Consider the following 25,428-nt stretch of genomic DNA (forward strand, 5'->3'; position numbering starts at 1 on the left):
AAGTGCTTAATGAACACCTGGGAGCTGCGGATTCGATCGAATCAAATTTTCAAGATATTTTGCTTGAAACTCGCAAATTTCCTCTCAGTGTTCACTGTACATGTTACGATTTTCTCACATTGAATTATCATTATGTTTATCTTAATATAATTAATTACAAAGATTTCGTCAATTTACCGCATCGTATATATTAACGTGTCGAATGTTAAATTAATTCCTACCCTCCAGTTATGTTGAATCCGTTGATATATTAAAAATGACGCCAGTAAGTTGAGATTAGTTGAAAATGAGCTATATTTAGTATGAGTTGATTTATACGTGTACTCTCTCGTCTACGCTCAAAATGCACAAAACCTCCCTCCATGCGATGGATATTTTTTGACAGCTTACTTTGGAGATTCTTTGACACTCGTTTCGACTCTATCCGCAGCTCCCAGATGAACACTAAGCTGCGAGGCGGCTATGTCCCAGTGGGGGATGTAAAGCCAATGAAGAAGAAGAAGATCAGTTTAATGAACAACATTCTGATATACCTAAGTAATACAATGTTTTAATAACTTTTTTATTTCCTTTCCCAACACCGGGAAATAAGAATCTGGTTGCATCAACGTATAAATTATCTTATTTAAATCACCATCATTTCATGTAGCCTTAATATTGGACCACAAATAAAATATAATATTCTTAATGCAAACTCTTTGGGAAATTATTTTTGTATTTTCCCTTTCTTTTCATTTCCGTGCATCATCAGAAATGGGTAGGGTTAAAAAGTAATCTTTTAGGTCATTTTTTAATTTTATACTTTACACAGTATAAAAAGTATACTATGCAGCTGGGAGCTGCGGATAGAGTCAAAACGATTGTCAAAAAATCTCCAAAACAAGCTGTCAAAAAGTATCCATCGCATCGAGAGAGTTTTTGAGCATTCTGAGCGCAGCCGAGAGAGTACACGTGTAAATCCACTCATACTAATTATAGTTCATTTCTAACAAAACTCAATTATTTGGTCTCATTTCAAACCTATCGAGAAGTTTTAATAAGTGAACAGCATAATTTAATTTTACGATCGGCACAATAATTTATGCAATGCAGTAAATCGACGAAATCTCTGAAATTATTTTTTAAAAGATAAACATAATGATAGATCAATGTGAGAAAATCGTAGCGTGTTCATTGAACACTGAGAGGAAATTTGCGGGTGTCAAGCAAAATATCTTGAAAATAATAATCGAACGAGTCCGCAGCTCCCAGCTATGCAGCATTACGGTTTATACTAAACCGGAATAATGCGGAAATATTCTGGTTTGCATACTGTCTTCGGAAAAAGGTAACTTTTTTTCATTGTCTTCGTTATTCCGGTTATTCCAGTCAAGTTACAGTGCCCAATCTGCGAAACAAAAAGCAAAACCACATCAATAAAAGCGTAAGTATCTGTAGAAATAATAGCAAAACAAGAGGTTATTAATTTCAAATTTTTATTCTTTTTCCAATTTCAGAATGACGACTCCATCCATTTATGCGCGGATCAAATTGACGCAATCGATGACACGTGGCATACTCCGGAATAACGTGCTGAAGCATGTAATTTGACCACTCGACCTCGGATTATCCAACGTCGAACAAGAAGATGGGAACGAATACCCTCAGTATTCCCAGCAGATCATCCGTTCGAAAAATTGCCTCATCGGATTCAAATTGAAAACCAAGCACCCGAGCGGGAACCCTAACTTATGTGAGACAGTGTTTTACCGGTTCAAGGCGAGCGCACAAATTCACTTCAAGTTAAAATCGGCCCAAGCTCCGTACCCTCAAAAAAAGTCCCCAAGTTATAACCAGCGGAACATTGCAAGCACCAACGATCATGTCTGCCCCGGGAAAAGACGGAAGGCAGAGAGGTATATTTAGGCTCAGGTCCCTATCGAATTCAAGACCGAGTTCAACACCTTCGTTGCGACTTATGGTGGCACCAAATCGCATGCCATGTTTCAGTTTTTCTCGATCTGCATGGATAAACCGTTTTAACCCAATGATTTCATTTCTGGTGTTTAATAAAAAGTAATGCATAATGATTATACTTATGTTATGATTTATATTTTTATTAAAGGAAAATAAAACTTTGAGAAATTTAATAAAAACAAACCAACATAACCTAGAAACCATAATGAAAAGTTAAATAAACTAATCAATAATAAAGTCCATTTATACTATAGAACGATTTTCTTGAAGTTATACTATGCTGGTATTGTTGGGTCGAATACGAGCTCGGGGTCAACCAGGCGAATAGCCATTTAGAATGACTTTTAAGCTATTTAGTATAAATTTATTTCTGAGTGTGCACGCTTAGATTGGATAATCTAAAAGTCGGTAAAAAATACCGATAATCGAACTAAAGTGCACATACCTAAAATGTACACTCAGAAATAAAATAAATCCGTGAAGGATTTCAAATTAACCTTTTTTATTATTTTTGACATTTATTCATTGCATAGTATAAAATGTATACTAAGTATTTTGTCTTTGTGAAATTTTCTTTCATTAACAATTTATACTCCAGTCGAGTGAAATGTTGCCCAAAACGACGCCCAGAATGTCCGAATTTTGTGAGAAAGGTGACGAGGAAGTATTGGGTCTAATAGCATTTGAACTAAAAAATAATTATATTGCTCTAGTTCCAGGAGTTGCCATCTCCGGCTTTATCAGGGGGAGAAATTGCGCAGCGGTAAAATTTTATAACAGTTGGAAGGTTAACCGATTCTATTATTCAGATGATGTATCACGAGGTAGCGGCGCCGGTGGAATTGTAAGTAGTCTTCAAAAATCATCCTCTGACGTTCCCCGATAGTTTGATTCATATATGTATACTACAAACATACTAAATTGAAAATATTTGCAGATCGCCGCGAAAACCGATATGGAACGCGAAATCGAAACCTGGCAGCTGTTCATCGAATTATCACGGCAGCAGTGCATTTTATTACCACCGGAATTAAAGCGGATCGTCCAACTGGATCCGTTCATTACCCTAGTCTTACGCGTTTGATGGATGAGAAAGATATCGGAGGCGGCAAGTTCACCAATCGCCAAATTACTACATTCATCAAATACTGATTACGATTTACGGGCCGATTGCCTTGGTCTAAGTCTACAATTGCCTACACCACTTCGTCAATTGCTGCAACCCAAAGTCCTGAAGGAACACAGCTCAGCACAGGATCAAGACCAGCCGCACGCATTTACTCCCAGTTCATCGAGTTCCCCGAGCAATCACATCTCATTTGTGTATTCTATTGCATGGTTTTAATAAAACTAATAATTACTTTCTCTGTTACTTTTATTTTCATTTGTATTTTCCAATAAGAAAAACAAACAAACGAACATAATAGAAACGATAAACAAATCGACAGTAAACTAAACATTATAAAGCCAACTTATACTAACGAGTGATTTTTTAAAAGTTATACTACACGCTTAGATCAGTTTACCTATTTTTGGGTACTTGTTTCACCCATATATGAGTATTGTATGCATTACCTATATTATGGGTGAAATGTACTGATATTATCGGTAATATTTACTGATTTTATTAGTAAACTGAGTTAACGCAAATTTAGGTAAATACAATTCACCCATATTTGGATGAAAAATGGAACTTAACTGAATCCGTCAGAATTCACAAGTTGTTTGCAGAACATAACTGATCTCGTTATAAAGAGTAAGATAATTAAAACAAAATGAATCCAGTTCTCTATAATATTTTCAACTTTTTATTTTCAGTTCCAACGCATTTGCCGGATCGCCGCATCGGATACCGTTGTAAAATTCCTTGCACGTAGCCCGAAGCCCTGAGACTCATATTTATTCTATTCGCTGTTTTCCGATCCTGCTGCTGTGGCTTCCGGACTGAACATTTTCATCTGTCTGGTAAGTTATTTAGTTTAATGGAATTTTAATAACTTTATTGTAATCATCTACATTGTTTTAGAACTAAGCATGCGGCGGATAACCAATTGTTTCGCCCAACTGATCAGATCTTGGCGGGTCCGGAGAAAGCTGATGACCTTTCCCAGAGGCAACCGAAAACATGAGCGTTGGAGGAAAAACCTAAAAGAAGTCATTCAAGGAGTCATCAAGAATTCGCGAGATGAAACCGATGAAACATGAACGTTTGCGCGAAAAAGTGAAAGCAAAGGCTTCTATGCTGCTATTCCTTTTCGTACCGAGCGCTGGTTTTCTTTGCAGCTATGCGATGCCAAAGTAGCTTCCGGATCGTTGATCTTGATTTAAAGGTAGGCTCTTCATATTTGCATATGAAGCATATTTTATTTTTATTTTGATTTTAAATACATTTTTAGATACAGTACCTGTGACGACGGATCGTTTGTTTCCTCGTACTTCTATCATCTTATAGCTGTCATGTTTCGGGATTATACACCGTCAAATTTCCATGGAATCCGTGATCCGGTGCCTGCTGCGATTAACCAATTCGACCGAAGCTGCTGCCTGACCCGACCAACCAAGCTGTCGTAAGTTCCGGTTTCGCGTGATAATAATGTTTCGATCATCAGTTTTGGTAAGGCAGCCGTTTCCAGCCGACAACAAGCAGATTATTATGTATTGTGGTTCGATTAAAAAGGCAGGTCAAGATACTGCCGCCCATTAATAAATAAAAATTATAAGAATTTGCACAATTGGCTTATTTTTTACGTGCGGAATACGAAAAATTTATCGATTGCTATTTTCAATACCAAAACAAAAAGTTCACTCATATGTGAGTTAATTTCACCTATAATAGTATACCCATAAATAGGTAAACATTACCAATTTTTCTGAAATTGGCTTGTACTCAAATATGGGTAAATGCCATTTCACCCATAAATAGGTATGTGCACTTTTTGGCGATTATGGGTACTCTTCACCCATATTTGGGTGAACTGAACTAAGCGTGTATCCCAGAATTGTTGGTTCGAATACGAGGTTGGGGTCAACCAGGCGAATAGCCATTTAGAATGACTTTTAAACTATTCAGTATAAATATATTTCTGAGTGTAGGTAATCATCGTTTACCTAAATGTATAGGTAATGGTGGTGAACAAGAATGATCGTTATAAATTACCGAATAAAATCGTTATTTTTTACCGAAAAAAAGGTTTTTATTTTTTATTTTGGTCCTGCAAAAACGATAAAAATTACCTCTTGGGATCGGTAAATTTTACCGAGAATTAGGTTTTTATTCATTATTTTGATTTTGAAAAAAAAAATGGAAATAGAATTCATTTCCCAGATTTAAATGTATTCAAAAGAAAAGGAAAAACATTCTGCTATCTATCTCACATTCCCAGTTTCATCCTGTTCAGACGGATTTGAATTAATACGTCAAATGTATTTTGGTAGGATGAAATTGGAACTGTGGGATGTCAAATGGAAGCCCAAACAATCTTAATTTTTTATTATTATTAATATTTATCCCATGTTAAAGTGTGGTACATTCCTGGCTGAAACCTTATTTTGAAAAGGCTAGAAATCTACGCTGTAATCTTTGATAAGTTTCGATGCATTTAACGGCAAACAATGACACTTCGAACAGGCCTGCCTTTGTGCCGGAAAACTCGGTGGTTCCGTGTTTCCGGGGAATTTCGATGGTTTTCCGTCTCAGATTTTCCGGTTTTCTGCAATGGAAACTGTTCCTGAATATTGCGTTCCAAACCCGACTTAAAACAATCTGCTACTCACCCTCATTTTTTATACAAGTTTGGTCAGTCAGATTGGATGGATCCTCGGCAGTCGTAAGGGATAGATTTCGGGATCCAGAAGGGACGGAGTAAGAAGTTCAGATGCCCACTATAGACGGGTGGAAAATCCTGCAGGATAAAAATATGGCGGTTCCGTATGCGGCAAACATTCAACAGTTTCTCAATTTCTGAAAATGAAAATGGAGCGGTAAAAAATCGTCTCATACGAAATCGTCCACTTACCTTTACTTTTGATTAATAAAAATCCGGAAGCTCAGGAGCTGGGAGAAGCCACAAAAAAATATCAGTTCTTAGAATCTGGATCAGCAACAACAGCCGCAACAGATTCGATTTTAACAAAGTCCATAAAGAACTATTTTTAGGTAAAAAATAACGTGATTACTCGATAAGGCACAATACTTTAAATTTGGTAAAAAATAACGAAAATTATCGTTAATTTTTACCGATTATTCAAGTAAACATCCATTACCTAATATTAGGTAAAATAAAAACCTAATTTTAGGTAATCACATCTAAGCGTGTGCACCAAAATGAATTGATCAGTATTGCGATCAGGGTAGAAATATTTCACAGTCAATGCAGTGAAAAACATCGATCTCAGTATAATCTGCAGTCGCTTTCCTCGCCGCCGTGGTGATTGCGACTGGGTGCAGCCGAAAAATCATTTCCAACACCGACCTTTCAGTTTCGCATTCAGCCACTCACAAGTCGCTCTGACATGCTGCTCAGTTCGCGCCTTACCGTATGACTGTGAGTGGCCCATTTAAACGCGTGGTGAATTTTTTCAATTTGCTGGGTGAATGTGTACATTTTGCTGTGGTAAATTTCATCTTCGCGGCGCAGTGGGTGATGTGAGTTCTGTTGTTTACTTTTCTGCCTCTCTGGGAATGTGAGGTTGATTTCAAAGCAGGAAGAAAATAAAAAAATGAAATAAAAAAAACATCACCTTCATCCAGTGCTGCCGAATATTTACAACCCTGATTGCGATATTATTGTCATTCCTTTGGGTAATCAATACTGCATCTTCAATGTTTCCATCAATCTCTCATTCTTATTGGGATTGAAGTACGAACTGATGGATTTGGATTGATCAGTATTATTGATACGTGTGAAGGTGCCTTATAGATAGTGGGATATATACCGAGCCGGTGACAAGCTCGGTGTCATCATCATCAATAGACATAGACCGCTGTCATCATTAAAATACAGTATAAAAAAAAATTATAGCCCAGGACATCCTGCTACAATCTGGCGATGGGCTAAACAATAGGATGTCAGTAGCCTGATATATACGGAAGAAAAACAAGTACCCAAAATTGAGTACTTTTAAACTTACTTTTGAGTTATTTTTTCTCTTCGCTTTCATCCACTCTTTCTTTTGTTGTCAAAAACAAAGGAGCCAAACAATCCAACGACGCCAGTTCAATACGGGAAGCCAATCTTGAGTTTTATTACCTGAGGTCGAAATTGGGTGAATTAAACTTAAATTTGGGTCAATAAATTTGCCGTTGGGTACTTTTTTAACATGGGAGTAAAGGCAAACTACTTCGACCCTACTTACTCAATTTTGGCTTCCCGTACGGATGTTCGAGGTTGGGTAAATTAAACTCACTATTGGGTAGTTTATTTCTTTCGTGTATAGATGAGCGAAGATAAATCCTCTGTATCCAAACGAACTGTCAAACGTGTCTCCAAACGAGCATGACGTCACGATTTCAATGGAAATGTTAAGGGCTCAGCCATGCTTTCGCTCATCTATAGATTCTACTATCTATAGTGCTGCCCAATGAGCAGCTCGAAGTAGCTCGAAGTTGTTCCCGTCTTGCTCGTTCGTTTTTGTCAACAAATGGGCATGAGCAGGACAGGAAGAAACTTCGAGCTTCTTCAAGCTCTCATTGGACAGCACTAATGATTTCATGAATGGAACACTGCTGGGGAAACCAGCGAGTTTGTTCTATTTTGCTCCAGATTCAAATTAGAATAGTGGTCGAAAATTTGGAATGAAACTGAATCACTACTGAATGTTTGGAAATATCCAAAACAAAACAAAACTGAAAGAGAGATTTTCCAATGTAAATGAGAATAGTGAGAAAGTGACTACATACATATCCTAACAGAGCGAATGCTGCTATAATATTACATTTGTAAAGTTTTTATTGGGTATGGCTGGTATCATCCAAAACTTCAAAAATATAATAACATTCGAATTCAAAGAAAATGGTGGTATTCTGCTGTCGCAAAACCCATGAAGGTAAAACGTAAAACGAGATTTAGAGAACAACGTGTCCACCCTTTTCTTCGTGGTATGGATAATGCGTGGAGGTTTGAAGGCGCGTGGCACATCGTAGATTAGAATCGCGAAAGCGTTTAACTCACAAAGATGTTCCATCCGAATGAGGGTAATTTCAGCTTTCTATGTCCTGGCTGTTATTAATTTTTTTTAACATAACTCAAATAATTTTAGGTCTCACTATGATATTTACATTTTGAGATGTGGATGTGATTAATAAGCAAGAATACAAAAAATGCGTTCTGCCACCGGAGAGGCGTTATGGGGCCTCTTCTCTTATTCGGTTGAAGCTGAGAGAATTCAATTGTGAGGACAACGTCATCCTTTTCGGTGTTTAGGGTTATCCTGCCTTTCATTCGTAGTTGAATCATTTCCATGAACGGTGGTCTCGTCGTTCAGTTGGTGCTGTTTAGTGAAAAATCGTTGCTGGAGAGATTGGTGGGGTTATAGTTGATGTCACTATATCGACATAACTTTGAAAAGCATATACGGAGAAGTATGTGAATTCTTGATGTTTTCGATTGGAGTGATTTGATTGCATTAGTTAGGTTTAGTAGTAGTAAGTTTTATTTTAAGGGTGTGAAGAGAATCAAGTTCATATTGTGATATATATTGTCGGCGTAGCACCAACTTAGAATTCGGAAGTCCGGACTTCCGAACCGAACTTTCTTCCGAAGTTTTATTTGTCAAACTAATGGATGCGTTGTTTAGCGCATCTCTAGGGGAATCCAGCGCACTACTTCCGAAGTTGGGAAAGTTGCATGTATCTGGAGAAAAATCCAACTTCGGTATAAAAAGCGAATATATATATAGTGAAGTGATTCTATTGATTCCTCTTGCTTATGTATTTATTTCGTATTTATTTTTCAAACGGAACGCTACATATATACCTATCTAAAGCATATAATAATCTAGAAGCCAAGACGAAAATAACAAATCAAATGCTTGTACGGGCCATGTATCCCGAAGAAATCGACCAAGGTTATCAAGCCAAATTTTGGGAAGAGTGTTACAAACTTTTTCTTTTCTAATGGCTCTACATCCCAACTGGAACTTGGCCGGCTTTTCAACTTAGTATTCTATTAGCAATTTTCTATGCCCGCCATTGCATGAGTATATCTTGTGTAGCAAGTACCCAAGTAACACCGAAAACATCATTATTAGCGAAGATCTAATAATAATGTTGAATAATGGTCGGGAAAATAAAATACAAAACATGTTATGTTCAAGGAAAGCTATGAAAAGGTTTTTGCAAAACACACAGCAGTTTAATCATTGAAGATGTTTCATACGACATTCTTACAACTTACTGATAACATGTTGTTTTTTGACATTTGTTTGGTCATTTGATATGTTTCGTTTTACATTCTCACAACATAAAACATGTCTACAGGAAGATTTTACGAACAAGGTTATAACATGTTCACTTTTTGACATTTGTTTTGTCAGAATATATGTGTCAATGATAGGAGTTTAGCTAAAATATGCATTTTGAACGTAATTTCAACATACTGTTTTTCTCTTGCAGATTCGAGAAAATGTTTACATATCAATTGCAAATATTATACTTTGGCTTAGTTAAATTTTTCTTCAATCTTTGGCGCATGAACTTAGGAGAGGTAAAATGAAAAGTTAGCCAATAAATCATGAGCCGCATATAATGTTTCGACCGAGACTTGGAAACAAATTTGATTGATCAGTAAGTATATTTTTATTAAAATGGTATTCATCATTTCATGCATGCTTGTTTCCAGTCGTTTTTTGTATAAAATTTATTTCTTTGACCAACACGTCAACATTTTCGTTTTGGTATTCAATTTGACAGAACCATGTTGAGAGTCGGTCATTGAAAACATCATTAGTACTTAAGTTTAGTCTTGTGAATGTGCAATCAAAAACAAGGTTGAACTGCAAGATGTTGAAAATATCGATAATTTTTGCGCTGTTTGGGTCGTGTAAAAGTAATGAGAGCTGTTTTTTATACCAAAACTTAACAAACTGTATGTTCGAAAGATGTATTTTTTTCAATCATACAACTAACCGTGTCACTTGGGTACAATGGGAACACTATGTACAAGGTGTCGAGAAAGTTTCCAGCTCGGAAGCATCGTAAAGCGGATCGAGAATCGAACTCGCCATCTCCGGATTGGGAATCCTACGCCTTTGGTTGCAAGGCTACTGGAGACTCCTCACGCCGTGTCTGAAGCGAAATATTTATTATGTAACTTCAATGCACCTCGGATTTTTCTCTACCAATAATTAGTTAGAGTTATAGTAAAATCAGCAGTGATTCAAATTATTCGGGGCTGTCAGTTTGAATATGAACTGATGTCGTTTTCGTTATTGCGGTGTAGCTGCACCAGGTGTACACTTGCAATGAAATTTTTCGTTTTTGCCTTTCTCGTACAACAAAGTTGTACCGAAAGGCTATCATTTCACTCCAAAATCTCACAGACCCATGATGTTATATACCAATCGACTCAGCTCGTCGAGCTGAATAAATGTCTATCTGTCCGTGTGTATGTGTGTGTGTGCACACGAAAACCGAAAAACATTAGCCACTTTTTCATATAGTAATTCTTAACTGATTTTCTCCTAACAAGTTGCATTCGACGGAGGACAAACCCTAGTTGATCACTATTGAATTTGATAATAATCGACCATTGCGTTTAAAAGTTATTAAGAAAATGGAATCGAACTATGTAAGCGCCACATAGGGTTGGTGTCTTGGCTAAATGCGAGAAAGGCAGTGTCACCACTCGGTGAATTAAGTTTGGTTTTGGTTTTCGTTCTACAATTAAACCCCACTTTTTCGTGCACCGTTCGGAAAGTGTAGCAGGACCAACATCGAGAGTGTAGCTTGTTCGAATGAACTAAACCACGATGACGTCACGCACCGATTTTCAGTAAGAAGAAAACATCCGCTGCGCTGCGGGTAATACTAAAGACACATTTGTGGTACAAGTACCACGGTTATATACCCTAGTACATATTGTACCATGGTTTTCCACGTTGTACCAGAATGGTGCAAGGTGACACACTAGTGGTACAACTTGCACCATGGTACGAATACCACCAGTGTGTCATCAGTATAATTAGGTTCTGCAGCATGACCTCACGAATGAATTCGGTCCTCGTCAAATGAACTTTTTTGACAGTTCAGTAGTACTTTCCACTGACTCCGACAAGGGTCGAGTTCGTGATTGGTTGGCTGCCCCCGAGTCCAACGCGAAGTACTACTAATCAGTCATCAGTTTGAGGTTAGATACAGACGCTGCAGAACCTAATGTTTACAAAAAATGAACATTGACATGAACATCCGGCGAACTAAAATGCTCTTAGTACACTGAAATATTCATCGGCCCGCAGCGGATGTCACTTCCGACCGATAAGAAGAAGAATCGTGAAAAAAGAAGACGCTCGTGGTGCATGGTGGTGTCATCAAAACAGTCGCATGTCCACCATGTCCACGTGCTTGTAGCTGTCAATTTCTGTCCGGGTGCGCGTTGAAGTTGGTTTGTTTTAAAAGTAGGAATGATAAGAGTAAAATCAGCAGTGATTCAAATCGTTCGGGGCTGTCAGCAGGGTTACTGGAAATCGCATCAAGTATCTCGCATTCACTCATATTTTGCGAACGGAATAGGAAAAGAACGATAAACGATGCATCCCGAATGAACCGCACAAAATATATCTTCCCAAAGCTGACGAGTGAATCCTGTATGAATATGCTTCGTATTTATTCGTACTGCATTAGCATCTTGTTTGATTCATCACCATGTGGTGAGTGACTCTGGTGTGTGCAAAATTGTTGTACTGTTCGTACTGCTTTTGCATCGGCCTCGATTTATCTCCAGCAGATTTTGGAGATTTGCAATCGGATGCGATTTTTTTTTTTTTTTTATTATTTGCTAATTATCTAATACATGCATTCATCTCTTAGACTAGGTGTTCCGTGTTTTCTTAACACTATCATCCTTATTTGCTATGTTATATTTTTAGTTATTATTAATACATTTCAATTGCCTCTGGCAGTTAGAATTTTTCCTCTGGTTGAATTGAACCATGTAGGAATTACAATGTTTTCAACTTAAACTAATCTTAACCTATTTTATACTAAGCGTACAAGGAGTTAATCGTTGCAATAGAAGATTGCAACGATTTTTGTCTAAAATTGTAAATTATTTTGTTGGACATTTGTTGCAATGTCTCAATATTAGAAATTCTATGAAGTTCATTGGTACTATACCACGGAGGCAACTTCAGAATCATTTTCAAAATTTTATTTTGAATCCTCTGGAGTGCCTTCTTTCTGGTATTGCAGCAACTAGTCCATATTGGCACAGCATACAACATGGCAGGTCTAAAAATTTGTTTGTAAATCAAAAGTTTGTTCTTAAGACAAAGTTTTGATTTTCTGTTTATAAGTGGATATAGATGTGGTATTCTAGAATAAGAGTGTAGCACATAAGTGGATGTGTGAGGTGGGAGTAGGTGTGAGGTGTGCAAGTGGCACGTTAGTGTGTAAATAAACAGTGATACTTTGAGGAATATTATATACTATTAATCGGTGAAGAGAAATACCACATTGGCGATCCTGCCATGATGAATTGGCGCTGGATGAAAGGCGAAATATACCTGGACGAGAGAAGCAGGAAGGTTTTTATTTTCTTGTTTTTTGGAACAGCGGTAAGTTGTTCATTTTTTTCTTTTTTGTTATTTAACAGTGGGTGACAGCAGACACCACCGACACTGAACAAAAAAATGAATTCGACTATATACACGAAAAAAAATAAAGAACCTAAAATAAGTTTCAAGTAAATAAAAATAAAACAGCCGAAACTTTTAACTAAAAATTCAGAAGCTAGCATAGTCTGGATTGAGTGAAACGAACCCAAACATGGGTTGATTTGCGGTTCTTTGTATCCTGTTAGAGGTGTGGTAGGGGAAAGAACAAAAACTAAATTATCCGTGTTTTATTTTCAACTCGGAAGCAGGAATTAATAAAACATTCGATTCAACATTATTTAACTAATTGTTGGATGCTTTTATTTTGTGAATGAAAAATTGATGTAGATTTGTTTTGGTTTCCGTGAGAAAACAGGAATGAAAAATGTTGAGTAATAATACTAAAGAGATGACTACATAGCAAGAACGATATCGGTATAATTTTGTTTAATTTATAATAGTTAATTGAATTTCGAACCGTGCACATCCCGCAAAGGCTTCGTGCCGCGAGCCGAAATGTGCCGGGATAAGGATGGGAGCATCTTGACGGACGAACGTGTGGTGATCGAAAGGTGGAAGCAGCACTACGAGAAACATCTGAATGGCGCTGAGAGTACAGGCAATGAAAGTCAAGGCAGCGGAGGAGATGACTACGTCAGTTCAGCGGACGATGGAAGCCAACCAGCCCCCACCTTGAGGGAAGTTAAGGATGCCATTCAACAGCTAAAGACCAATAAAGCAGCTGGTAAGGATGGTATCGGAGCTGAGCTCATCAAGATGGGCCCGGAAAAGCTGGCCACGTGCCTGCACAAACTGATAGTCAGAATCTGGGAAACCGAATAGCTACCGGAGGAGTGGAAGGAAGGGGTTATATGCCCCATCTACAAGAAAGGCGACAAACTGGAGTGTGAGAACTTTCGAGCGATCACCATCCTTAATGCCGCCTACAAAGTGATATCCCAGATCATCTTCCGACGTCTGTCACCATTAGTGAACGAGTTCGTGGGGAGTTATCAAGCCGGCTTCGTTGACGGCCGCTCGACAACGGACCAGATCTTTACTGTACGGCAAATCCTTCAAAAATGCCGTGAATACCAGGTCCCAACGCACCATCTGTTCGTTGATTTCAAGGCGGCATACGACAGTATAGACCGCGTAGAGTTATGGAAAATTATGGACGAGAACAGCTTCCCTGGAAAGCTCACCAGACTGATCAAAGCAACGGTGGATGGTGTGCAAAACTGTGTGAAGATCTCGGGCGAACACTCCAGTTCGTTCGAATCGCGCCGGGGACTAAGACAAGGTGATGGACTTTCGTGCCTGTTGTTCAACATTGCGCTAGAAGGTGTCATGCGGAGAGCCGGGTGTAACAGCCGGGGTACGATTTTCAACAGATCCAGTCAATTTATTTGCTTCGCGGATGACATGGACATTGTCGGCCGAACATTTGCAAAGGTGGCAGAACTGTACACCCGCCTGAAACGTGAAGCAACAAAAGTTGGACTGGTGGTGAATGCGTCAAAGACAAAGTACATGCTTGTGGGTGGAACCGAGCGCGACAGGGTCCGCCTGGGAAGCAGTGTTATGATAGACGGGGATACCTTCGAAGTGGTCGAGGAATTCGTCTACCTCGGATCCTTGCTAACGGCTGACAACAACGTTAGTCGTGAAATACGAAGGCGCATCATCTGTGGAAGTCGGGCCTACTACGGGCTTCAGAAGAAACTGCGGTCGAAAAAGATTCGCCACCGCACCAAATGTGTCATGTACAAGACGTTAATAAGACCGGTAGTCCTCTACGGACATGAAACATGGACAATGCTCGAGGAGGACTTGCAAGCACTCGGAGTATTCGAGAGACGGGTGCTTAGGACCATCTTTGGCGGTGTACAAGAAGACGGTGTGTGGCGGCGAAGAATGAACCATGAGCTCGCCCAGCTCTACGGCGAACCCAGTATCCAGAAGGTAGCTAAAGCCGGAAGGGTACGATGGGCAGGGCATGTTGCAAGAATGCCGGACAGCAACCCTGCAAAGATGGTGTTCGCTTCCGATCCGGCAGGTACGAGACGACGTGGAGCGCAGCGAGCGAGATGTGCAGACCAGGTGCAGAACGACTTGGCGAGCGTGGGGCGTATTCGAGGATGGAGAGATGCGGCCTCGAACCGTGTATTGTGGCGTCAAATTGTTGATTCAGTGTTATCTGTATAGATGTAGACTAAATAAATGAAATGAATGAATTTCGAACCTGAAGTACTATTAGAAGAATACATCATGTACTTAATTTGAAATGCGAATCTGTATTGAAGCGACAATCAAATACTTGTGACAGATATATGATGCGAAAATCACTGTACAACATAAAATCATATATCTGTCACCCAGAATCACGGTGGTATTACCCAAGCAATGATGATTCTACGCTGATACGTACCCTGCTCTGCGCCCGTTGTATACAACGTTACAGGTACAGTGCAAAGCAAATTTGAATGCAAGCAATGCTAGTAACGCAAACAATGGCGCCATCTGGTTGCGGTCACTACCCATCATTGACGTTAAAACATAATAAGAAAAATGTATTTTTTCTTGTTGGAATATGAAAGCGACCAATTAACGTGTTCGTCGGCGATATATTTTTATATTCCATTTTGATTCAAACTACTTATTTTAGAAATTTATATGCCACATCATTTCACTAAATTTACTAAATGATACGTTCAGTAGGCATATTGTAAAATATTGTAACTGTTTGTTCTGGTTATAATTGATGACCTTAAATGATTTTCTTTTGCCATTATCAGCTTTTTTGAATTCTGATTTTCAGACAAGTCTGGAACGCTGATCGTTTTTCTTAGTTTCTTGTAAATATTTCTTATAAAAAGGAAACGTCAACATATTTTCTATTTATATTTTAAACTAATTATTTCCCAACAATTAAATGAATATTTCATCGCCTACAAGAACACTTCTCAAGTGTTTTATATTTGATTATCGATCAAAAAGAATTAGAAAATTTATTTGTGTAAGTAATACTTAACAGCACAGATATCTCCATCAATCGTTTTACTAATTTTAACATAAAGTGTCCAGACTTCTCGGATTATGCAGAGCTGTCCTGGATTCAGCCTGCTTGATCCGAATTGCCCGGAAAATGTCCCGCATTACCACATGATGAATCTGTAAATTCTGGATAAGCTATGGCATTCGTAAGAAATTGGATTAAAAAAATGGTCCAGAGCCGAAAAAAGAAATCTGGGACACTCTAGAGGGTCTACTGAACTTGGAGAATGGAGGTTTAAATATTTTTGAGAATCTAGGCCATTTCGCCATTTCCGTATATGTACTAAAATCAACGAAAATTGAAATTGTCAAACTGAATCTGAAGTATTTTATTACCCGGGAGGGTTTAAAGAATGTGGGAATATTAAGAACTTGTATGATTTACGGAGTAAAACGTGTCGGAAGATATTCTGTAAAGTTAAGGTCATGGCAATGATCCAATCGAAGCTCTAGAATCTAAGAAAATGGGATATCAGAAAATGTGAGCAATCCTTTTGGAGTATCCTTAAATCAGCAAAGATCTACAAAGTTAGGAAAACGCCTTTAAAATCCGAAGAATGTTCAGATTGTACACTATTTTTTTTTTTAAATCACGATAATAAAGAATATAATAATAAATAAATACTTACATATTTTGTAAGACAACGGACAATGCCTGGTAGACTAGTTAAAAAAAATTAGCATATCGAAGAGTTTCCACGATTGGAGCGGTAACCGTTTTCTAGGGATTTTTTAGCGTAATTAGGGATTTTGCGTTTTTGTCCATCCCAATAATTTTAAAAAGCTGTACATATTGGTAAAATAATTTTGACAACGACAAATTTACTTTTTAGCAATTTTACAGATAGTAGTGTTTCTTTACATCAATCAAAAATTTACCAAGTGTGTTTTGAACAACAATAAAAATGTTTAAAATAATCAGCAAAAGGCCGGATTTTAACGAAGTATGTATTTACATTTTAATAATATATTTACAGGTCATGTAGAAATGGAAAATAATTTGTTATTATTTTGTAAGAAAATCTGTATGTAATACAGATAATACAATAGTAACACAGCGAATGGTAAAAAAATATGTGTGTCATCCTGCTGCTGTACGCGTACAACATGGTACGTGTATCACTGTACAGAAATCATATGTCTGTCGATAGTAAAAGCCTGTTCTAATTCGTACAATGCATCGCAAGGACATCTGATGCTTGTTCAATAGTGGAAAGAGATGAGTCGGGTTAAGCCCAAGGCCATCTGGTGTTTGTTTAGTAGCGGAGAACGATGAGTCGGGTAGAGCCCAAGGCCATCTGATGTTTGTTTCATCAAGGAGAGCGATGAGTCGGGTTAAGCCCAAGGCCATCTGGTGTTTGTTAAGTAGTGGAGAACGATGAGTCGGGTAGAGCCCAAGGCCATCTGATGTTTGTTTCATCAAGAAGAGCGATGAGTCGGGTTAAGCCCAAGGCCATCTGGTGTTTGTTTAGTAGCGGATAACGATGAGTCGGGTAGAGCCCAAGGCCATCTGGTGTATGTTTTATCAAGGAGAGAGATGAGTCGGGTTAAGCCCAAGACCATCTGGTATTTGATTAGTAGCGGAGAAAGATGAGTCGGGTAGAGCCCAAGGCCATCTAGTGTTTGTTTCATAGCAGTGAGTGATGAGTCTTGTTAAGCACGTGGATACTTGGCTTTTGAGCACAAAATTAAAAGAGATCAGGTTGATTAACACCAAGGCTATTATTTCATAGTCGTGAGAGATAATTCAGATTGCGCCCAAAATTAAAAAAAAAAGTTTACTACATATTCAATGCTTCCAGTGAGCATTTTGCTCTTCAAAAGAATCACCACATTATACAACATAGCTTGAGTTGTGTTTGAATAAATGAGACGGGTAAAGATCAATGGAATCTGCAAGAGTAACACACTATAAGGTAAATATTAAAAACAAATAAATCAGATGAACCCTACACTAGCCGATTACTTTTCCATGAGGACTATTACGTGGCAAATTCTAGATAAAGGGTAGGATGAAATATTCGGCTAGCATGATTGATTTGAAAATGCATTTAGCTGAATGATGAAGAATATAATAGAACATCTTGAAAATCATGGCGTAATATTGTTCAACTACATTTTTTTTGTTAGAAAGTCGTTTGCTCGGACAGTCCATTATCAAATTGTGTTCCCCTATAAAAAGCTGATTCTACTTAGCAAAACCGTTGATTCTCTTATACAATATACATACAAGCTGCATCTCATATCATCAAGTTTAATTAATGTATAGTTTTTTTGTCAAGGGTTCATAAATCTGTTATACAGACGCTTAATGTTGGTAATTGGTATTGGCCGTTGCATCAATTTTTAGACTCTGGCGCAACATCGTTTTGCTATGAATTTTTATCGTGCACACCAATACATTCGAACTATCTCTGTAATTGTTTTTGTTGTTGTTATTTATCGGACACACGTGTTTTTGTTTACTCAAACAAATAGCAATCAGTATTAATTCATTTATGTGTATGACACGGGGAAAATATTCACGCAAGTAATTTTCGCGCAGGGCTCTAATGAGGCGGAATCTGCGCAATAAATGATGCTTTATTAAAAAGTATAGCTTGCATGACTTTTGATTGGGTCTAGGAAAGTTTTAGATAAATGAAAAATGTACAATAAGCTATTCTACACCATAAAGTTAAGCCAAACCATTCAATTGAATACACATTGAACAGTGAATTTCACATGCCATGTAAGATCTGTTCATATTAAAAGCAAAAACTTGATTAATCAACCTAGCGGTTTCAGTGCTTTTCTAGTGAAGTATAAATCAAATAGTATTTTGAAATAACTTCTGAGCTGCAGGCGTTTGTCAACAGTTGCCTGAGGTACATAACTCGTACCTGGTGGCCTCACAACTGGATCTCAAACAACGACAGCGTGGTATGCATTAAGGTGAAGGAAAAATGGGACCAAGTGAACATCTTTCCAATAGAATCGCAACCGACGGTGCGTGTTGTTTTTTTTCTCTTTCTTTTCTTTTTCTCGCAAAAATATAACTGTGGTAATATAACACTGAGCAACAGCACGAAAACCTAGTAAAATTTTTTTTTTGGTTAATTCAACATTAAATTATGTGCTTTAAGTTATTGCAATAGCAATAAAAGTGACAATATACCTGTTTGGCGGGGGGAGACCAGGATTCTAAAAAAAATCACTGTTCAAAAAAATTTAATTTATTTTATATTATTTTTTTACATTATTTACGTGATTCAGATATATTTATTTCCAGTCTTTTATGTGTTAATTGTGTATTTTTTTTGCAGCGTATCCAATTTTACTTTCTTTTCCATCGGTGAGATTACTTTAGAAGGCACCAATTATCATTTTACAAGTTTCATCTGCTCTGCTATATATCGGATAAGTAATTTCAACTGCAAGGTTTGGCATTTTAATGTTTGTTTGTAAGAAAACCCGAGTGAAAATCGTAGTAGTCGAACTGTCACAAACAAAAGATAGCATAGGTTCAATGATGGAAGACGGTACACGGAGGAGGCTAATGAACTACACCCGATTCTTTTTTTACACGGGGGATGCGTTCCGTGTAAAAAAAAGATTTCAGTTCAAAATTCAAAAATCCGTGTAAAAAAAGTTTTATGATTTCTCGACAAATCATGCAAAATGGAGCAACTTTGCAAAAATTTTGTATGGGATTTTTTTTACACGGCCGTGTAAAAAAAATCCGTGTAAAAACAGAATCGGGTGTACGAGTTTGCAATAGCTGTTGGGAGCACCATCCATCGTTAACGCCGCGAAAATCGGAAGACTGCGGTGGGCCGGGCATGTAGCCAGAATTGCGAACAATATCCCGGTGAAAATTGTTATCTATAGCAATCCGACGGGCGCAAGACAGCGAGGCACGCAGCGGGAAGGTGGATCGATCGTACAGCCATGGACCGGCTAAATAGAGACGACTGTTATGTATTGCACAGGACACTCCGGCTTTTGACAGAATAGATAATAATAACAATAATAATAAGTGCATGTTAGGTGCAGGAATTGATTTTAATGCTTTGTTCTTGGTACGCCATTCGCTATACGCTGGGCATAATTACGAATTTCTACAATTAGGAATTGCAAGGGTATACCTCGAAGGCTGTGCGGCCTTTTTCAAGATTCTCTTCTACAAATTACTTTGGTTAAACTCAGGCCAATGTACAAGCATGGTTCCAATAAAGCAAATTAAATAATATTAAAAGAAAGCCGGAAAGTAAGTGACCTGAAATATAGTGTTGAACAATTTCTTTAATTGAATTATAACTTTATTTTTACTTATGCTTATGCTTTATGCTTTTTTCATATATTTTTGTTAAGTTTTTTTAGTGTCACTGGAGGAAGATGGGTCTGAACATAAATACCAGCGGATTCATAAACACAATTGAATGGATAACCGCACCACATGGGCAGACCGACCACGTTACCTTAGAGAAATCAACCATACGGACTCAAGAACGATTAGACAGTCGGACGATTGAACTTTACAATTACGTTATTCATTTTGTAAATTCATATTTCTGTCAGGGGAGGATGTGGTATTCTAGAATAAGAGTGTAGCACATAAGTGGATGTGTGAGGTGGGAGTAGGTGTGAGGTGTGCAAGTGGCACGTTAGTGTGTAAATAAACAGTGATACTTTGAGGAATATTATATACTATTAATCGGTGAAGAGAAATACCACAATAGACACTTAATATATTTGTTACATTTGGCTTGAAGGCCTTCAATGTGATTTTTAAAAGTTAATTTTTGATCTAGCAGAAGTCCTAAATATTTAGCTTCGCTAAACCAATTAATTGGAACCCCATTCATAGTGACAATATGTCTGCTAGAAGGTTTCAAATAAGAAGCTCTCGGCTTATGTGGGAAAATTATAAGCTGAGTTTTGGAAGCATTCGGGGAAATTTTCCATTTTTGCAAGTAAGTGGAGAAAATATCCAAACTTTTTTGCAATCTACTAGAAATGACACGAAGGCTTCGCCCTTTGGCTGAAAGGCCCGTGTCATCTGCAAACAAAGATTTTTGACACCCTGGTGGTAAATCAGGTAAGTCAGAAGTAAAAATGTTATACAATATGGGCCCCAGTATGCTGCCTTGGGGGACACCAGCCCTTACAGGTAATCTATCAGATTTAGTATTCTGATAGTTTACCTGCAGTGAGCGATCTGATAAATAATTTTGGATCAGTTTAATGATGTTCAGAGGAAAATTAAAATTAATCAATTTTACAATCAAACCTTCATGCCAAACACTGTCAAATGCTTTCTCTATATAAAGAATAGCAACTCCAGTCGAATATCCTTCAGATTTGTTGAGCCGAATTAAGTTCGTTACTCTTAATAACTGATGAGTGGTTGAATGCCCATGGCGAAAACCAAATTGCTCATCAGCAAAAATAGAATTGTCATTAATATGAACCATCATTCTATTTAAAATAATCTTTTCAAACAGTTTGCTTATTGAAGAAAGCAAACTGATTGGGCGATAACTAGAAGCCTCAGCTAGATTTTTGTCCGGCTGCAAAATAGGAACAACTTTGGCGTTTTTCCATTTATCTGGGAAGTATGCAAATTGAAAACATTTGTTAAATAGATTAACCAAAAAGGATAAAGAGCTCTCAGGAAGTTTTTTTGATAATTATGTAGAAAATACCATCATCACCCGGGGCTTTCATATTTTTAAATTTTCTAGTAATAGATCTCACTTCATCCAAATTAGTTCCCAACGAAGGGTCGAAAACATTCTCTTGATTGAGAATGTCTTCGAAGCTCCGTGTAACCTGATCCTCAATTGGACTAGTGAGACCTAGACTAAAATTATGGGCACTCTCGAACTGCTGAGCAAGTTTTTGAGCCTTTTCGCCATTTGTTAATAAAATTTTATTTCCCTCTTTAAGCGCTGGAATTGGCTTTTGAGGTTTCTTAAGAATTTTTGGGGTTTCGAACTGGGATCCAACTTCGAGACATTATTCTCAAAGTTGGTATTTCTCAGAATAGCGAAACGTTTTTTAATTTCATTTTGCAAATCTCGCCAAATAACTTTCAACGCGGGATCGCGAGTTCTTTGGTATTGCCTTCTTCTCACATTTTTAAGACGGATCAGTAGCTGAAGATCGTCGTCAATAATAATGGAGTTGAATTTAACTTAACATTTCGGAATTGCAATGCCTCTGGCTTCGACAATTAAATTTGTCAAAGATACGAGAGCATTATCAATATCACTTTTGGTATCGAGAGGAATATCAACATCAAAATTCCTATCAATATACGTTTTATATAAATCCTAATCAGCTCTATGATAATTAAAAGTAGAGCTGATTGGATTATAAATGGCTTCTTGTGAGATTTCAAATGTCACAGGAAGGTGATCAGAGTCAAAGTCAGCATGAGTTACCAATCGGCCACACAGCTGACTTGAATCCGTTAAAATTAAATCAATTGTAGAAGGATTTCGACTGGAAGAAAAACAAGTTGGTCCATTGGGATACTGAATAGTATAATATCCCGCAGAACAATCTTCAAATAAAATTTTACTATTGGAATTGCTTTGAGCATTATTCCATGAACGGTGTTTGGCATTGAAGTCACCAATTACGAAGAATTTTGATTTGTTGCGAGTCAGAATTTGAAGATCAGCTTTCAACAAATTCTTTTGCTGCCCATTGCATTGAAAAGGCAAGTAGGCTGCAATGAAGGAAAATTGTCCAAAATTTGTTTCAACAGAAACTCCCAAGGTTTCAAAAACTTTGGTTTCAAACGAAGAAACTAAAAAAATTATTTTGAGCTTTTTAGTTGAATGTTTTCACCTGTCATAAGACGAGTTTATACAATCCCATTGAATTCCACCACTTAAGTGGTGGAATTCAATGGGATTGTATAAACTCGTCTTATGACAGAAGAAAATAATTTATGTTTGATACGTCTATTAATGACAATGGCGACCCCACCACAGGCGCTGTCAAGACGATCATTTCTGTAGATAAAATAATTTGGATCTCTTTTAATGGAGAGTCCTGATTTTAAATAAGTTTCTGTTATAATGGCAATATGCACATTATGAACTTTTAGGAAGTTGAATAATTCATCTTCCTTACCCTTTAGAGAGCGGGCATTCCAATTTAGAACTTTCACACAATTATTTGGATCCATTGAAACGGAGTCCGATAACAATTTTTGTGTGTACTTTATACCAACCTGAACAGCTTCAGGAATGGTATTTGCTTTGAACATTGCATCAATCATGTGGTGCAATTGTTCAGTTAAAAAATCAAAGTCGGAAGCAGTCATGCTACCTGAATCGGCAACATGACCGTTATTTTCCGTTGGGACATGGGTATAAACCTCATTTTGAGAAGAGAAATTTTTTCTACCAGCAGCGATGTTTGCATACGTAGGGTAAATCACTACTTGGGCCTATGGACCCGATTCCTTTCACTGCACAGAAAACTAATAATTTATACTGTTCGGAACCCGTTGGTTCATGATTGATAATTCTAAAAAAGTACTCAATTAATTTCGCACAATACTCAATATTTGTCAACCACTTGTTTTACTCCCAATCGATCCAATTATAGAAAAAAAATGTAGATTTCAAAATTTCGCTCTCCGATGCCTCGCCACTGAGCCGGAGTGATTCTTTCCACTTTTACAAAACGGTATTATCAAATAAACACCTACCTGAAAATCGTCACAGTGCTCGCTACAACCGTTGCTTGAAGCTGTCAATCACTACACCATTATTCTAAACACACGCGCTTCAATTCTCCCTAACTTTTCGTTCCACTAGAACTTATTTAAACACATTAGAATACATTTTAAAATGTATCCTCAAACCGAACAAAAAATCACCTCGGCCCAAGAACTTCTTGCCGCACCGTGCTGCCAAAACGCCAGGAGTATGAAAATGATCCTTCATTGTTAATTGGAAAACTGTCTAATACGTTGACGCTATCATGTTATTTATAATTCTTTCGATTTCAAAAGGTGAAAAAAATATTGTTTATAAGTATTTGGAAAAAAATTTGGATGAGTAAATATATCTTCTCAACCAAATAAAAATGATTATGAATAATACCATCTGGCATCTTGTTGTCGTGGAACGTGCATATTTTTGTTTACGTCGCATTTTCTACCGTCCCGAGAGAGAGAGTAATAAGTTGAGAGATTGGGCGAAATTTTGCTTAGGCCGGGAACTGGTTTGGAAGTGGGCCGGAAATTAAATCGCTATGACTGAAATGAGTGCTGCACCTCGTTAATTAAAATCAAATAAAAGCTGTTTTGAACGATATTTAGCACGGATAGCTATTTTTTAATCAGAAGTGAACCTCAATGCCGTATTATACAGCCCACAAAATTCAGGAAAAGTTGCTTCCTGTCATAAATATCAATTAAATAATTCAGTCGTATGCAAGTTAGGCCGGGAATGGGGTAAGAAACCCTAGGTACATTGGAAAAATTGGAATTTACTGAAGTGCTTGCTACCCGTTGACGAGCGGCAAAATTTGTTTGTGAATTGTGGTGGGTATGAATTGCTCGACCGGTAACCGGTTTCGGAATTTGAGCGTTTGAAAAATTTCTACCCGTCGAATCTGTGATCCGATTGGAATTTCCCGTCATCAATTTTGCACGGGAATTCAAAACTTTTTTGCGTGAAGGGCATTCCCAGAAATTGGATTTATGATTGCCCCACAATTTGCACATTTAAATTTATTGGAATCTTCTCTCACAGGACATGCGTCCTTGGCGTGAGAGGTTCCACCACAAATCATGCATTTAGCATCCATGTGACAATGTTTGGTTCCATGACCCCACTTTTGGCACTTACGGCACTGGGTGGGGTTTTGAAATTTCCCCAGGCCTGCGGAAATATTCCCATGTAACACGGACATGAGACATAATACAGGCCTTTTCCAAACTTTTCATATTATTTAGTTCACTTTTGTTAAAATGAACTAAATAAAATTCTTGAGAAATGCCCCTCTGGGAAGTACCAGAGTGGGATTTCTTTTTCATCTTAATTACTTGAACTGGTGAAAATCCAAGTAATTGAGAAATTTCAATTTTAATCTCATCCAGTGATTTGTCATCACTGGGGAGACCTTTCAAGACGACTTTGAACAATCGCTCAGTTTTATCGTCGTATGTGAAGAATTTATGGCGCTTCTCAGTTAAATACTGAAGAAGACGTTCAAAGGATCCCGGCAAAGGCGGCAGTCACCCTTCCTAGCAATCTGAAATGAAACCTTGATCCCCTGAAGGTTACTCAAGATTTCATTCCGAAAGCCAGAAAACTCGGCAACAGATACCACAATTGGCGGAATCCTTTGTTTCTTCGCATGAATCGAATCACCTGGGCTAAAGGTAGATTCGATTTACTCAATTTCATCATTAATCAAATCGAACTGATTGCTCAGTTCGATAGGAGAAGAAACAATGTCAACATTAGATTTAGAAGGAATATCTGAAGTCTCCAGCTGCCTTCTATTTTTTCCGCGCTTGGGCAGGACGGTCTTGAAACCTTGTTTCTTTGAAGGAAGTGGAGAATTCAGAGACTCCCCCTTCCTCTTGTTTTT

The 25,428-nt window shown here is 37.7% G+C and overlaps 2 protein-coding genes and 1 long non-coding RNA gene across 3 annotated transcripts in view; 2 read left to right on the forward strand and 1 right to left on the reverse strand.

Annotated features, from left to right (window-relative positions):
- Positions 1-2,478: 2,478 nt before the first annotated feature.
- On the forward strand, positions 2,479-3,208 carry LOC134220081 (uncharacterized). The gene is made up of 3 exons (XM_062699041.1): positions 2,479-2,609; positions 2,670-2,800; positions 2,894-3,208. The coding sequence occupies exons 1-3, from the start codon at positions 2,564-2,566 to the stop codon at positions 3,038-3,040; spliced, it is 324 nt and encodes a 107-aa protein (XP_062555025.1). The 5' UTR covers positions 2,479-2,563; the 3' UTR covers positions 3,041-3,208.
- Positions 3,209-5,176: 1,968 nt separating this feature from the next.
- Positions 5,177-6,114, reverse strand: LOC134224754 (uncharacterized). Its single transcript, XR_009983047.1, has 3 exons — positions 5,973-6,114; positions 5,731-5,917; positions 5,177-5,666 (listed from the first exon to the last, which is right to left on the reverse strand). It is a non-coding gene; the product is annotated as an uncharacterized LOC134224754 (long non-coding RNA).
- Positions 6,115-9,579: 3,465 nt separating this feature from the next.
- The window catches only part of LOC134219580 (tetratricopeptide repeat protein 39C-like), a 187,651-nt gene continuing 171,802 nt past the window's right edge, over positions 9,580-25,428 (forward strand). Inside the window, exon 1 of the mRNA XM_062698354.1 lies at positions 9,580-9,739. The gene's annotated coding sequence lies outside the window, so the exon portion shown is untranslated. The remainder of the gene's footprint in view (positions 9,740-25,428) is intronic.

Source organism: Armigeres subalbatus, chromosome 3 (genome assembly GCF_024139115.2).
Source record: "Armigeres subalbatus isolate Guangzhou_Male chromosome 3, GZ_Asu_2, whole genome shotgun sequence".
NCBI lineage: Eukaryota > Metazoa > Arthropoda > Insecta > Diptera > Culicidae > Armigeres > Armigeres subalbatus.

Bases quoted from the DNA above. Each gene is read 5' to 3' on its own strand.
- LOC134220081 (XM_062699041.1), top strand. From the start codon at position 2,564: ATGTTGCCCAAAACGACGCCCAGAATGTCCGAATTTTGTGAGAAAG. The intron at 2,610-2,669 runs GTGACGAGGAAG...ATATTGCTCTAG, and splicing joins GTCCGAATTTTGTGAGAAAG to TTCCAGGAGTTGCCATCTCC. The intron at 2,801-2,893 runs GTAAGTAGTCTT...AAATATTTGCAG, and splicing joins GTAGCGGCGCCGGTGGAATT to ATCGCCGCGAAAACCGATAT.